Genomic DNA, 16,265 nt, shown 5'->3' with positions numbered 1-16,265 from the left:
AAGGGTACTTGGTGTCAGAAGTGCAGAAGCTATATAGTAAATACTCAGGTCACACATGTAATTGGCTCCTTTCTTAACTGTTGAACTGTTTTCTTCATTAGACAGCTTTGCAAGAAGTAACCTCACAAAAAAAATCAGAAGTTTCGGAGAGAACCCGAAGTCTTGTAAGTATAATACAATTTAACTGGTGTATGAATGGTAGCCTGCAGTAAGTGATGGACCTTGTCTTTTGAGAGTTTCATATTTAGCTAGAGTTTTTTTTCACGAGAAGCACAATGTGAGCAGTTTAGAAGATGAGATTTAGAATTACATTATAGAAGCCACTTTGTGCGATGATTAATCTACACAAGAATTGAGTCTTTTTTTTCTTGTCACATTTGAAATGCCATTTTCTGTAACAGAAGTTCCTTTAGGCCTTCTCTAAGGCTAGAGTAGGTATATCTATTTTGTTTAGGGAGCACTGTGTCTACATAGTTGCTATTTGGGGTTAAAATGTTCAACCATTTAAAAGTGAAGAGCAGCAGGGAGAACACACAATATTATTTTAAGAACTGCTCAAATGCTGAAGCAGTCTGAGAAGGGTAGCTGAAATTTAACAGGGGAGAAATGCTCATAGAAGATAGACTTAAGCATTTCAAAATCTTTTTAACTTAACCAATTTACAGGGCTTTGCAAATGTTGCCATTGGCATACTGGGCATTTTGTATGCCATGGGTCAAATAAGGCTTGGATCTATGGCACGAGTTCAAGTTCCTTTCCAGACTGTGTAAGGTCCCATAGGATTGATAATTCTAGAGGTGCACTGATGCATTGGTCCGATTACTGGATTGGCACCAATTGTAAAGAAAATTGACTGTACTGGAAATCACTCTGATGTGGCCGATTTTTAATTTGGCCGATTTTAAATGTCCTGTGCATGAGCACAGCCTCAGCGTAGCATGTAGGTGGCAAGGAGCACAGCCTGGCAGCTTGGAGAGCTGGGTGCAGCTGATAAGTCTTGTGGTGGGAAGGAAGAGGTGGGGGGGGGGCACAGATCAAGGCCCCTGTGGTGAGTGGGGAGCAGGGCAGGGGCAGGGGCTGAGGCAGGCACTGCCCAGCCAGGGTGAGGTGGGCACAGGACGGAGCTGAGGTATGTCCGGCAGGTGCAGGGAGGGGACTACTGGGGGTGAATTCTGCAGCCCTGCCTCCTATAGCCCCCACCCAGCACTGTTGCTGCCCTCCCCAAGCACAGCCTGGCCCAGCCCCTGCAGGAAAGACCCCAGTGCAGCCCCAGCCTGCAGTGGCAGCTGCCCCACCCTGCTCTGCTCACAGATCTGTGGGCAAGCATCCCCCATACCCTCCTGGGGTGTGCACTGCAGTAGGAACTGCAGCTCGTCCAGGGGGCTCAGCTTCCTCCCGTGCCTGTTCCACCTGGGCTGGGCAGCCCTGGCCCCACTCCTCCCTCACTGCAGGGGCTTTGATCTGCCACACCTCTTCCCTCCCTGCTCCCCTTCAACCACAGATTTACCAGCTGGACGCAACTCTTCAAGCTGCAGGGCTGCATATTGGAAATCAGATCGGTACCAGCCAATATGTCTCCTTAAAAATTGGCTATCGGTATTGGCCCCCAAAATCTTTATCAGTGCACCCCTAGATAATTCTAATGTTACTTACCTTCCATTTCAGTTTGAAATTAAAATCCTTTGTGGAGGTGGTGAATTTCTCTTTCTTTTTGGCCTTAAATCAGAAAAAGTGATTGAGTCAGTGGTGTTGCTCAAGACACAGCCTTATCACTGACCTGCAGTGCTGCCTTGTGGGTCTTGGATTGGCCCCATGTGCTGCATGCAGCAATGTATAGTAGAACTCATCTGGTGTGCTCTGCACTTGGGGCTGTGGCTGAACCTGATGTGTGTTGCACACAGGTGTGGGGCTGATCCAAGGTACACAATGAATACGGCATTAATACTGGACTGGCCCTGAATTCTGCATCCTGATCTGGTCTATTTTGGGTCCACAGACTGGCTCCTTACGCTGCAGTTGGCATGCACAGGTTGTCCAGTGCAAGTGCCACATGCAGTGCACACCCTATATGGACTCTTCATACCACATACAGCGTGTAGTTCTGGGATCAGTGCATGCTGCATACAGTGACCATACCAGGCTGGCTCTGCATGCTGACTCTGTGCTGGTCTGGTTTGTGGGTGTGATTTGGCCTGCAGGCTGGCTTCATTCCTGTCATTAGGCTCATGGGGCCTGATGTGTTAGATACTGCTGGACCTAGATCATTATGATAACATACGAGTACCCAAATGAATTAGGTAGGTTAAAAGGGGATGGGATTGTATTGTGCATCAGCTGCTTTGTTGCAATTGCACATGTGCATGCTCTTACTCTGCAGTGAGTAGAAGCTAAAGAGCTTATGTACAAGCAGTTACCACAAGTAACTGGTGTACAATAAAGCTCTGCCTCCTTAACACCTGGTACGTTACCCATATGTCCATACTCACAGTTTGAGATAGTATAATATACAAGGAGAAGAATATTGTTGAGATTGGGGATTGAAGAAAAACTTCATACTGCATTATATTAGAAGGTGTCTAATTATGTAATTCAAGATTATTTCATTCCATGAAAACAGGAGTATAATGCAGAGGTAGGCAACATTTTTTGGCTGGAGTGCCAAAAAAGCCACATTGTCTATCTTGGAAGGTGCCGGCGTGCCAGCATGCCAGAAAAATGAAATGTGGGGGGGTGTACATAGTAGGACACACTGTGTATTGGTATATTTAATGATCATAAATGTTGCCTTTTTTGTTGTGTATTCCTTTTTTGTTGAGCATGTTGCAATGAGAAAGACAGAAAGAGAAAGAAAAAGGAGAGCTCAGAGAGAACCAGGCACACGCACCCAGAGAACCATGTGCGCAAACGCAGAGAACCAAAACACACCCAGAACAGACAAATGCACACAAACATCCAGAACCAGACATGTCTGTGCACACACAGAACTAGACAGAGGTAGACAAACGCACAGAACTAGATGTGCGGGTGCATGGAGCCGGGTTCTTGGGCCACTGGACAAAGTCTGACCCAACAATGCCCTGGTCCCGGCAGAGCCCCTGTGCTTCCTTAGGGAGCCAGTCCCTGGGCTGCAGTGCAGCTGGCCAAGGCCACGGCCCAGAGCCTGTCTATCAGCCCGCCCACCCACCCACCCACCCAGCGCAGCTAAGCTCGCCAAAGGTGCAGTGCTCCTGGCAAGGGGCAGCACCAGCTTTATCCTTTGCGGGGCTGGGCCAGAGCTGGGCTTGGAATGGGTGGGAGTCAGGCAGACTCAGCTGCAAGCCTTGCTGCAAGCAGTTTGGGCTCTGTGGTTGGCAGCAGCTACCAGAGCCTGGGCCAGCTGCAAACAACTGCTCCGGGTTCCGGCATCAGCTCCATACCGGCAGGTGCACATGTACCTTGGAGCGGATGGTGGGGGTAGGGCGTGAGGTAGCACAGCCCTTCCACTGTCTACTCTGAGGTGCGCATGCAGTCGCTGCCAGCATGGAGCTGATGCTGGGGCTGTGGAGCCTGGTGAGGCTGTTTGCAGCCTGCCTGCTGCAGCTGCCTGGAGCTCAGGCTGGCTACAAACAGCTGCACTGGGCTCCAGAGCCCAGCCATCAGCTCTGTGCCGGCAGCAGGGAAGAGGCCAGGGTTGCACTGATCGGGCCGTTCCCCCACCATCTGCTCTGAGGTGTGCGTGCACCTGTCAGTATGGAGCTAATGCCAGAGCCCAGAGCAGATATTTGCAGCCTCCTGGCTGCATCCAGCCCAGACTCTGGGTAGCTGCTGCCAACCACGGTCTGCTTACAGCAGGGCTTGCAGCTGTCCAGCCATCTGCTGGGAGCAGCCCCGGGGTTCGTGGCTGGCAGCAGCTGTCTAGAGCCCAGGCTGGTGGTGGTGTGCTGAGCAAAATGCCGTGCTTGACACATGTGCTGGGGGTTGTTGACCCCTGGTATAGTGTTAAGGTTGCATGTGCTTGCTACCTTTTGTAAATTTCTGGCTTGAATACTTAGCTGTACAACTGTAACATTGTTAAAAACAGTTTAGTATTTGATAGAAAAATTACATCATCTTTTTAAGTTTTTGAAGGATTTGAAAACACTCCATGGTAATGGGTGGGTAAATAGGACAGTACCTACATTTCTGGCAATAGCTTTTGCTGCCTTAGATATATTGTAACGTGTCCTGACCAATATTCTCTTTTCATAGTATAAGTACTGGGCAACAGAAACAAACACAAATCACAAATATTCTTATGAATAAAGCTGGCTTTTGAGTTCTGTTGATACTTGTGCCCTTTTATTCATGAGCATTTGGGTATATTAATTCTGATTGCTGAGAATCTTTGTAGCTAGCAGGAATGTGGCAAACAGTCTGTAATCATGTTACTTAAAACTGTATAATGATGGGAGCTGAATGTAAGCCTTATGGTCGTAACTCAGGTATTTCCTTACCTGAGTGCTTTGCATGGCAATTACAATATGCTTTTGGATAACTTAATAATTTTGGTGGTTTTTAAACAAAAATGCTAAAATGATTTTCCTGATGTGGAACTACATAGTCTGTAGACCAGTGAGCGTCTTGTGTTAATATGAATTGTGCCTCTCTGAACATTTTTCCTCACTTAAATCAGAAAACAAGTGCTCACTTGACTTGAAATTAAAATATATATTAAAGTATTAAATATGAAAATTAAGTATTAAAATGGTTGGTAGAGATAAAGTATATATTTTAATTTTCTTGTTAATTAGAATGAGCTAAAAGTGATGATAGCTACATTAAAAGAAGAACAAGAGCAGCTGAAATCGCAAATTGTAGAGTCTCCAGAGGAACTGAAGAATTACAAAGAACATATGAAAGAGACTGTTCAGAAACTAAAGAAAGCTAAGGTGAGACTTGATTGATTAGTGTACTTTTGGTTAATTTTGTTCTGTCATAGGGAAAAGACCAGTAATATGAGCCTTTTTCTTCTGGAAAGATATGGAGAGCTGTTTGTGATTTATTTTTCTAAGTCAATTGGTGATTTAGTTTGGAAATGTTTTCTAAAGAATTTAAAAAACAAAAGAAATAAGCAAACCCTGCATCTTTGACCTTTTCCTACGCTGCAGGGTGCAGAGTTGCTAGACCTAGCTTTAAACGGAAACAAGTTGTTAGGCTGGCAATGTGCAGCCTAACAAAGGCTAATTTATCCTTTTGGCACACCATAAACTAGCTCCACTCCTTCTCCAAATGCCATTTTGATCCCCTTCCCTCTATCTGATCTCCTGTTGTGCTTCCTACTTCCTGCCCTATGCTCCCTGCGAGATCTCCTGCTCTGCCTTAGGCTCCCTGCCCTGTCTCCCACTGTTCTGCCTGTCCCCTCCCTGATCTGCAGTGTGTCACTCACAGAGGCTGCCTGTACCATTTGTGGCATTTGTGCCACAGGTTGGTCACCCCTGGATTAGTTCACATAGAACTGTGTGGCTGCAGTTAGAAGACCTTGTCTACTGTGCAAGCTATCTGTGTTATCTACTTGCAGGTTGAAGCCTGCACTGTAGATCTATTCTCTGTGGATGTGTAGTAAGATTTCCTCTAAGCATGCTGGGACCACTCATGCTTTGGTAACTCCCATCCAAAACTGCTCTGCTTTATTACTAAACTTGGAGACCTTAAATTTCTTGTTCCTTGTCCCTGTCTCTGGTGTCCTGGCATTTCAACATGGGAATGGCAGTTGTCTTACAGCTCTTGATCAGGTGCTCCAGAATTATCTCTGTTCTCACTTAATATTTCTGAAGCTGGAGTTTTCTCTCTGTTAGTTTTGGATAAAATGGTCCCAGCTTAATTTCAAAATGATCATAGATTCATTCAAGTTCAAAATAATTCTAAAGGAAAAAGTTTATTTAGGGAATCCAATCCACTTAAAATCCTAGCTACAAAAAGCTAAAAGTAGCTTCAGGAACTAGACATATCCCCGAGTCCCCCTTCTAATTTATGGTTTTTACAATCCTTTCTTCCAATTAAATGTTTCACTACTGTTGAGGTGTGAAAAGGCCTATAGCAAATGAGAGGAAACTAAATGGCTATGTAGGGAGAGAATTGGTATTGGCTAAGCCTATGTCTGTCAAATGCACAAAATAAGCAGGGGAATATAGAAGAAAATGTCTCTAACTTCAGTTACATGCCCACCTTTTTATTTAACTTAAAAACAGTAGGTAGACACAAGAGGCACACAAAAACATACCATTCATAAAGTTTGTGTTTGTCTTTTATAGCTTGTGATCAAGACTGGATCATTTATACATTTAGTGAAGTGTGCATAATTCACACTCCTTCAGATTTCTCTCTGTGATTATGTAGCTTTTGTTTTTGCGGGGTTATGGTGGTGGTTATTACTATTTGACTGCTGTCAGACATCCTGGCTTTTGCTGCTTTTATTTTAATTATACTTTTCCACTGTATCACTTGCATTTCCACCCCCCCATAAGAGTTTGTAACACACTGAATTAATTGGTTTATTTCCTCCTATCTAAATATTTGGTTAGATATCATACTTATAAATCCTCCATTGCCTTCCAAAAGCAATGATTCCTTTCCTGCTGCCTAGGGTTGTTATAGTCCAAATGTATAACCTTTTTGTAAAGCTAAAATTTGAATTACTGTATTTTTTAAATTTTTGTTTCCTTCAGAGTGCAGCAACAAGGGTAAGAGTAAATGTGTGTTGCTGTATTAAAGAAGAATGAATATATTTCTATTAATAGCCCTTCCTTAATTTTTAAAGCAAGATATCATTGAGAAGTATGAAAGTTATCGAGACTTAGTTGAGATTCTGCCATCATGTCAGTTGGAGGTGCAGTTATACCAGAAGAGAATGCAAAGCCAAGGAGAAAATGTGGACAGAATGGCCAGCATCTTATCAGAGGTTTGTATCAGATGTGCGATATCTTCTAACGTGGAACTTATTTCAAAGCAAAACAGTATCTTTCAGCTCCCAGACATAAGTCTGTTAAGTCCTTCATCTACTTTGCCAGTCATCTTTCATTTCAATAATTCCTTTTATCCCAAAGAATGTCAAGCCACATCAAAAGCTGTGAAATGCAGCTATTGGTTAGCTGGAGAATAGGAACCACTCTACATCACTGAAGAGGAAAGGGAATCTCTTTAACCACCTTTATTAGTGTCTGAGTCCCAATAGTGGAAACTGTTAACCTTATAGCCATTTTGTATTGTTGGGGATGTGGGAGGGAAGAGTTGTATGAAGGAAGGTGGAAAAGGAACACATGAATTTGACTTTGTTCTGTTTATAGATAGATTAGAAACTTAAAGCCTGAAGTATCATTGTACTTGAACTATTTATTTTAATGACAACTAGAAATGTTGTTATCATTACTATAAGACCAGCATTTATTAATTAAACTTTAGCAAGGACCAACTTCATAACAAATGTTGCACCTTGCAACAGTTCCTATAAGTTTTAGTAAACAATGCCAACACTGACCGTTAATTAATCTTAAGGTTGCCCTCAAGCCAATATCTGCTGATTCTCTATTCAGGAAACCAATGGTACTCAACTTCTGATCCATTTCTGTAATGTGTTTGGAACTTACCTGTATGCTTCAGGTCTTGAGTGTGTGTAGTTAGTCAGCAACAGTTGCACAAATCCCTGGTCCCTTGTTTTGGCACTTTTGTACTGCCTGGGTGCAGAGACAAGCCAGAAGGAAAGATCTAGCAATTTGCAGAATGATTTCCAATTCCTGCTGTGAATGGTACAAAGGAATCTGGGCTATATCTTTTGCCACACTTTCAAAATAAGAAGCACAATGGGAATATGTTTTGGTGCAGGATATATAAGGTATGTTGTTAAGATATGGCTTGGTTTGGTTGAAGATGACCTCAAGCTTGATCTGAAATATCGATGTTAGATATGTCCTAAATGATGTGACCTCATCAAGCCATATTTATTAAATATTTGCTAAAAGCTGAGATTAATGCTTGGATTTACAGTAAAAGTCAACTGATTTCATAGTCGTAGATGCTAGGTCAGAAGGGACCTCAACAGATCATAGAGTCTGATCCCTTGCCTAGGTAAGAAAGAGTGCTGGGGTCAGATGACCCCAGCCAAATGCCTATCCAGCCTTCTCTTAAAGACCCCCAAGGTAGGGGAGAGCACCACCTCCCTTGGAAACCCATTTCAAATTTTGGCCACCCTTACCGTGAAGAAGTTTTTCCTGATATCTAGCCTGATATTTGCCAGCTATCAAAATAAGAATGAGTAATTTTTTTATTTTAGTAAATATCTAGTAGAGAAACACAATGTCTTTAGTCTTTCAGAATTGCTTTTCAGTATTTTTTCTAAAATTCTACAGGTCAGAAATCTGGAGGACCAGATTGAGAGTGCTCAGAGAGAGCTGAAGAATGCCAAGACAGATGAAATGTCCTTAAAGAGACTAGTTACTGCTAAACATGAGAAGTTGTCTACAACTGGAATAAGGATAAAGAAGAAACATGAAGATGTTGAGCAATATAAGCACACAGTATTTGAGTATGGATGAGTTGGCATTTCTGCTTCTGCTACTTTATCTCTAATATACACTTCCAAAATTCATGTCCCTGGTACAAACATGTGGCTAATACTGTAGAGGGAAATGGGAGTGATGAGGAGGGATAGTTCTCTTAAGAACAGTAATGCTGTAGGCAGGGACTTGGGGTCTCAAATCAATAATTGCAATGTGACTGGATAGCAGTTCTTTTATTGGATTACTAATTTAATTTATAATGCGTATTCTTGGTTCTTTTATCTTTTTAAAGAAAATGTCACATTGGGATAATTTTCCAACTTATCAGATTTCAACAAATCCCCATTTGCCTTTCATGAATTGTTCCTAATTTCCCTTGCTACTTTTGCTCATTATCAAAGATGTTCGTGACCCATAGAGAAATGGGGGTTTGCATCTCAGAGGAGTTTTAACCTGATGTGACTCTTCTAAAAAAAACAAAAGGAAAAGTATAATTTGACCAAAGCTTCTCAGCCCATCTTCTTTTCTACTTGATACTATAGGGAAGTCCTAAGGTTCTGTTTATAACAAGATTATTTCCATGACGGAAGTCAATAATATTGCAAACACAGGACTAGTGGCCTCATTGTGAGATCAAGGGGTTGCTGGCCTGCAGTCGAGAGAGATCTGGGACATCAAGCTTTAATAACATCAGAAAGAACACACAAAATTATTGGCCAATTGAATTTTGTGGCATACTGCGGCATCTCAAATTCTGGTCGTTCTTAGTATTTGTGTATACTACAGAAACCCGAATCTAGACTTCATGGCAGAACTCCCTGGTTTCCTACTCTTTTTGAATTTTAAAGCAGCTTAAAATACGTCTAAAATGGAGGTGTTTCATAGTTGGTAGGGTTGGAAGGGACTTGAGCAGATCATCAAGTCTGACCCCCTGCCATGGCAGGAAAAAGTACTGGGGTCAAACGACCCCAGCAAGGTGTTCATCTAGCCTCCTCTTACAGATCCTCAGGGTAGGAGCCAGCTGTTGGTTCAGTTTGAAACAAAAAACAGTTTGAAATGAACACTGTAGCATAATGTTCCCTGCTAGTAAAGACTGCTGTCAGTTTCTTTCTTTTCAGCATACTGTAGATTTTACATTGAATGTACGTAACTTGTAGATGTGACCCCTATGTTCAGTGCTGGGGACAGAGCTTCTTATGTGGTTTTCATGTCACATCCTGGCTTGAACCCGATTGTGTTTTGGTCTAGACCAAGGGTTGGCAACTTTTCGCTAACAGCAGACCATATTCAGTCTTAAGGTGTGATGGAGTGTGTATATAATTTACACTTGGCAAATACACACAGCTGATGTTCCACCAAGTGAATCGAGTGGGAGGGGGATGAGAGGATTCTGTTTCTGTGAATGGCTATTTTAGTCAGGATCAGGCATTAGCTGTAGACTTTCACCAGCCAGGAAGGCCATGGCTTGAAGTCAAAAGTCTTAAATCATATCTTCTGGGAAGTGCTTAATCTGGTGGTCTTTAGATGGCTCTCTCTGTTGTCATGTGAAATAATTCAAGTTAAGTTCTTCCCTGAGATGCGTCATGAGCTTGCTTGAGAAGATGAAGGTTGTCACCTGCTGTCACAGTCTTGCTTGTATGTTAATGGGATGAGGTGGGCTAACAAAGGCTGTGGTGTCATTGTGGTGCTCATTAGGTGGGCCATATGGGATGCCTCATTACTGAGTTCATACATGGGTTGGAACTGACAGCAGATCATTTAATTCATGTCACTGTTATCAATGTCAAGCCCATGCCTAAGTATATTGGGTCTGTGTGGTAGGTAGATGTCTGGAATCTGGCCTCCTAGGTTCTACTTTTTTCCTTTGTCAAAGTTCCTGACAGGAAGTTGTTTATACCAATGGGATGGGCTGAGTGGGGGCTTTTTGGGGTTTTTTTGGTTTGCTAGATGCCATGGAAAAGGCTAAAGTACTTTTTTGCAACGTAAGCTGCTTGACTCCTGAGTGATTGCAGTTGAAGTTGGAGTGGGTTTGCTAGAAACATGGTGGCATAGCAACAAAGGAACTGACAACAGCAATAATAATGGGGCTGATAAATCCCCTGATTTCTTTTTTGCAGTCATTAAGTTTTTACTGATTTACACCTGTTTATCAGTTCAAATCTCTGCTAACTGGCACAAGTGGGGAATGACCCATTCCCCACTCGTGCCGGTTAACGGGGATATGAACTGAAAAACAGGCGGTGCTGGTAAGCTAAAAGTGCTGCTTTGCCCGTTATCTGAGGCAGAGGTTTCTGCCCAGATGTGGGGGACGGGGGCAGAGGTGGTGACCACACACAGAGCAGTGCATGGGGGGGGGGGGTGGCCGTGGGCATGCGGGGGTTGGGGAGGGTGGCTGGCGCTGCTGCCTGGGGGCACGGGGCTCCTGACTCTGACCTCAGGTGAGGCAGGCCAGGCTGTGGGAATCTTTCCTGGGGCAGATGGGTCCGAGCTGCACCCCAGCGGCTCTGGCTTCAGCTCTGCCCTGGGTGCTGGGATCTGTGAGCTCCTGCAGTGGGCACTGTACCCAGCCGCTCTGCATGGGCCTGTGGGGCTGGAGCTGCTGCCTGGGGACATGGGGCTCTGACCCCAGCTGGGGCAGGAGGTGCTGGTGCTGGGGTCAGGGTTGGGTCCCCCCCTCCTCCCACCCCACATCTGGCCACAAGCCACTCCTCCTTCCCCACAAATGCCAGGGCAGCCTGGAGGGGTGTGAGCACAGCCAGGAAAGAAAGGTAGGGTGCAGCACCATGTGCTTCCTACCACTAATCTGTGTGTGAAGATCCCAGCACAGGCCCTCCAGCACACAGCCCTCCTGGGGGATGCATAGCAGCAAGAGCCATGCCCCCCTGCCCTGTACCAATTTACAGCTCCCCCCTGATTTGCTCCCTACTGCAGCCCTGAGAACAGCTGATGGGCTGTGCCACGCCCTCCCCTCACCCCTTCCCTAGTCCCAGCTTTACTCCCTCCCTCCCCAATTTAAACTGATTTTTTTTTTCCCTTTTCTTCCTTTTATCCTGATTTCATCCTGGTTGTTGTTTCAAAGATAAACCCTGAAAAATTCCTGGATTTATTTATTTTTTAATAAACTGAGAATTTGGAACGTTAATTTTGAAGCATGTTCCACAGGGGCAGGGCTGTCGAACATGTAAGGTCTGGTCATAATAGCTATTGATAACAGTGCAAAACTTAGTTGTTGCTTTTCCTGAATTGTTTTGAAAACAGGCCACCCAGATCCTTCTTAAACCCTGGAGTTTCCAAAAACTAATCTGTAAGCAATTTTCAAAGCACAGTGCAAATTAATTACGCCGTCTCAGTGATAGGAGTATTGTCTCATTTTAAAGATGAAATGACAGAAGTTCAGGTCCTACTTGGTGTTTTAGCTGGCCTTCACACCATACTGCCTACTAGAGCATGATGAATGCATTGTTCAAAGGTAGAAAACTACTGAAGACCCACACTTCAGCTGTTTTTATGTTGGTATGTCTCTAGTGAAGTCAGTTTTGACAGCAGATGAGAAACTTAATCTGTGATTATTAATGTAATGTACATTTTATAATGTTAATTATTAATACCTTTTGGATTTTGTTTTCTTGATGCTAAATGGCTTGAGGATTTAAGAGTAAAGTAACTTTCCTGATGCCAGTATGATAGAGATAATTGTGCCTGTAGAAAGATAAGTATTACTAATCCTGCAAGTGCAGCTCTGTATTATGATTTAGAAAATCACTTTCATTGACATACATCTGTGGTGCAAAATCCATCTTTGTGCTTGTGTTTGATTTGGGGTTAATGTCATGGTTTAGCACTCACTATTTCATTACTTATTGCTTTAGGCATTGTAACAGAGTGCAGGAAAAGAGAGGGGCTGTTTATGAGAAGGTGACAGCAATTCACAAGGAAATCAAGCAAATAAGATCCAAAGTTCAGCAGCTGAATGAGAACACTGAAAAAGAAAAAATGAAAGCTCAGGTGAGCATGAGCTCTTTTTTTAATTGTCTGGACTTGTGGTTGCTATTGAGGTGTCTTTATTATGAGTTCTGTAGCCATTATAATAAACCAAGAAGACTGTTCCATGTCGAAGCTTTTAAGAGTTGTAATCGCTGCTGCCTAATTAAATCTGAAAATGAGTTTCTAGGATCAGCATGATCTCACTTTCCTCCTTATCCACAAAAGAAAATCTGCCACAAAATCAGTACATGAGGCCGGTGGCAAAGAAATTAATGTTACATTAAGTATGTCAGTCAAGAGAGATCAAGAGTTCCATATAGCCCCTTTTATATGTTTGATATTCTTGAGTCCAAAAAGCCACTTCCCGTTTCTCTGCCAGTAGCAAGAACACTGGAAGTAGTGAGACTAAAAATTAACTCATTGGAATTATGTAGTCCACAGGGTTTTAAATGTCATTGATTTTTAAGTTGTTTTCAAAATGTGTTAGCACATTAATTAGCAGCCACAGTTTGGCATGTTAACTGTAGTAAACTACTTGTGGTTATAGACCGCTATACTCCAAGGCAGAGCCAGCACCTGTGAGGTGTGGGAAGTGAGTTGTAACTTCTGGGCTATCCTACTTGGAGCGGGGGATTGTGGAGATGTTCCTGTGCTCTGATGTCCTGTCCACCTTCTCTGCTAGCACTAGCCCTTACTGATCCTGTACATTGATCCCTCTGGCAGCAGATGTAAGAAATACCTTGTCCCCATGCATTATCTACAGTCCACATGAGCTGTGTTCTCCTGAGAAACTTGGGTGTGCTGCAGGAGGGAGGAAAGAGGGACTGGGATGTGGCACAGTTGGCCTTCTGAAAACTGTGAGATCCCATGCCTAACAGGCTGTCTCATAACTTGAGGCTCTTAAAGGCCCTTATTCAGGGATCTGTGGGTTTGGGGAAAAATAGCAGCATACCAAGGAGGCATTTTCTTCCGGAGTATTTTGGATATTCAGGGCTGGTGTTCTATGACCCTTGAGATGGCTCATAGGAGAGTAGAGGGCTTTGCAGGTCTGGGAGTCAATTCCTGTGGACTTTAGGGGATGGCAAATACTCTTGCCCTCATTCCCCCTTTGTTCTAGCTTTTTGTCTTGCTCGGGGGTGCTTCCTCCTGAGTGGGACTGAGCATAGACTTGGAATCGATCAAGTTCATGCATAGTTTCTTAAATTGTCTGTTATTGCTGATACTTGATATTATTGTGCATATGCAAGAAATTAATTTCATCCTAATTATCTCATCTTAGGAGATCTACTTGAACCTGCGGGCTGGCTTGGAGAAGTACCATGAATCTTTGGCAAAGATAGCAGAGAACTATGCAACCTCAAGAGATGCAAAAATTGCTGAACTAAAGAGAGGACTGCTTAGTGTTCAGACTTCTTGAACTAGCTCTTAAACTTGCTTTCCTTTGTTCTGCTTTTATTATATTTATCCTCAGGTCCCAATTTGAAAGATTGCATTTTGTGTGGGAGGGATAATTACTCAAGGCAAAAAATCTGTTTCTCACAAAATCCATCAGTACACATTTAGTGTTACAGGTAAACCCTCAGTGTCAGCTGATTATTGTGGGTGCAAGAGGGCTTAGCCAGCCTGCTGACACTTATTTTTTTGTCAATTCTGATTCTTCTGATGGCAGAACTTGCCTGTGGCTTGCTGTTGGCTCTTAGAATAACTGTTTTTTCCCAGATGTTGATGCATCTCAACATGAAGTGCATCCTCAGATCTCGGTTTTGCTACATTTGAGCTATATTGAACAGAATCCGAATGACCCCATATTCTGTCTGATCCAGTGATCATAATCATAGTGGGACAATAATTTTTTCTTGGATGACCTCTGGTTTGCCTGGCCTCTGAAAAGCCCTCAGAGGAAAGCTTCTGACTTGGGGAACCATACAATTTTATTTAGTGGTGTCCCTCCGGAACCTTGAATTCAAGGTCCTTGCTTTGTGTGGTATTGAACATTCATTTGTTTCTACAGGATGAGTCCATATTTTGGTGAACACTGTTTAAAAAAGTGTGGACTGATATCCTGTACATTGCATAGAAATCACTATTTGACCAAATTGGGTATGAATTGTTATAGTACATATGTAATGCACTGTATTTACACAGATATTGTAAAGACTTGTATAGTCTCACTTTTCTACTGTTTTCTTCCCCCTGTTCAGTGTGATCATTATCTCTTTGATATAACATTTAGTTTTTCAATCTAGAATACTGCCAGACACATTTTATTAGATTTTTCTTCTTTGCCCAAGACTGCTTCCTGCAATTATCACTCAGTTGAGAACTTCAGGATTTAGCTTTTAAATCTGTCTATTCATGTCCATTCTTCTGTTTCTCCCTTTTCTTTTTTATCTGGCTTTTCAGTATCTCCTGATTCTTTGTTTTTTCCTCCCCACTTTGTTAAAGTCTGTTAGGGTAACATTTTTAAAAGGTATGTCATGTAAATGTTTTTTGAAAATAAGATTTCAGCATTTTTTACAGCTGCATTTAATCTATTTCTTAGTTGATGCAGGTTTTGTTTTAATTATTTCAACCCATCTCTCCAGGCACCAACATAAATAAAATATGATTACTAACATTAAACATTTTAATTTAATTAATTTGAGTATATTTCTAAGAATGTGTAATTTAAAAAAGTAGGAGAAATGCAAGTCATTTCATAGTAAAGGGGTAAACCTATATTCTAGAATCATAGAAAATTAGGGTTGGAAGGAACCTTAGGAGGACATCTAGTCCAACCCCCTGCTCAGAGCAGGACCATCTCCAGCTAGATCATTCCAGCCAGGGCTTTAAGCAGGACTTAAAAACCTCCAAGGCTGGAGATTGCATCACCTCTCTAGGTAAATTCCAATGCTTCACCACCTTCCTAGTGAGAAAGCTTTTCCTAATATCCAATCTAAACCTCCCTTGCTGCAAAATATATATTCAAACCCATTTCAGAATAATGGAATGCAGAGATTGTGCCCACTTTTAAACTGCTTTCTGCAGATGCTAACGACCTGCAAGTCGGGTTTTAAGTTGTCCTACAACCAAAATGTTTAAGAAAGTGTTAAATTGCAACTATTCAGTAAGAAGTTGCAGGAGCAATACAGTATATTTAAATGTATATAAAAATCTATGCTTATAACAGATGGATAGTTAATATGTAATGACCAAAGCATCAAACATGAATATCAGTGAATGAAAATAATTTACCATAATTTTCAGTCTAATTATATGTAGTCTTATAACTGCAGTTAATTCAGAGACCATCAAGGATTTGAACGTTATCTATTGTATACAGGGTCTCCATAAAGTCCTTGTGCACTTTTAAATTTTAATAACTTAGGTTGTACACAAGGACTTTATGAAGACCCTGCATTTACTCAGAAACCCAAAATGCAAGGTGCGTGAGGACATTGAAACATGGTCCTTATGGCCCTTCCTTCTTTTAAATGCAGAGAGAGGTACTTAGCTGTGTTAGTCTGAAGTCAAAGTAGAGGTAGGTGCACCTTATCATAGAATCAATGGACCAGAAGGGACCTGGAAGATCATCAAGTCCGGTCCCTTGCCATAGGCAGGAGGTTAAAGAGCTCAAACAAGCTCAACAAGGTGCTTATGCAGCCTTCTCTTGAACACGTCCAAAGATGGCAACCGCACCACCTCTGCTGGGAGCGTGTTGCAGGTTCTAGTTGCCCTTACAGAGAACAAGTCACGTCTCGGCCTCATCTTACTCAGACTGAACAAGCCTAG

At 42.6% G+C, this 16,265-nt stretch overlaps 1 protein-coding gene across 1 annotated transcript in view; it reads left to right on the top strand.

The window, feature by feature from the left end:
* Positions 1-15,116, top strand: part of NUF2 (NUF2 component of NDC80 kinetochore complex) — a 32,839-nt gene extending 17,723 nt beyond the window's left edge. Inside the window, exons 9-14 of the mRNA XM_090048539.1 lie at positions 102-164; positions 4,770-4,907; positions 6,776-6,916; positions 8,361-8,536; positions 12,380-12,515; positions 13,774-15,116. Of these exons, the coding sequence (XP_089904665.1) occupies positions 102-164; positions 4,770-4,907; positions 6,776-6,916; positions 8,361-8,536; positions 12,380-12,515; positions 13,774-13,911 (792 nt within the window). The 3' untranslated portion in view covers positions 13,912-15,116. The remainder of the gene's footprint in view (positions 1-101; positions 165-4,769; positions 4,908-6,775; positions 6,917-8,360; positions 8,537-12,379; positions 12,516-13,773) is intronic.
* Positions 15,117-16,265: the final 1,149 nt, after the last annotated feature.

The sequence above is a fragment of the Crocodylus siamensis genome, chromosome 5 (assembly GCF_052110815.1).
Source record: "Crocodylus siamensis isolate JL-2025a chromosome 5, ASM5211081v1, whole genome shotgun sequence".
NCBI classification, from domain to species: Eukaryota; Metazoa; Chordata; order Crocodylia; family Crocodylidae; genus Crocodylus; species Crocodylus siamensis.
The sequence above is the reverse complement of the archived record's forward strand: the minus strand, read 5'-3'. Positions and strand labels throughout refer to the sequence as shown.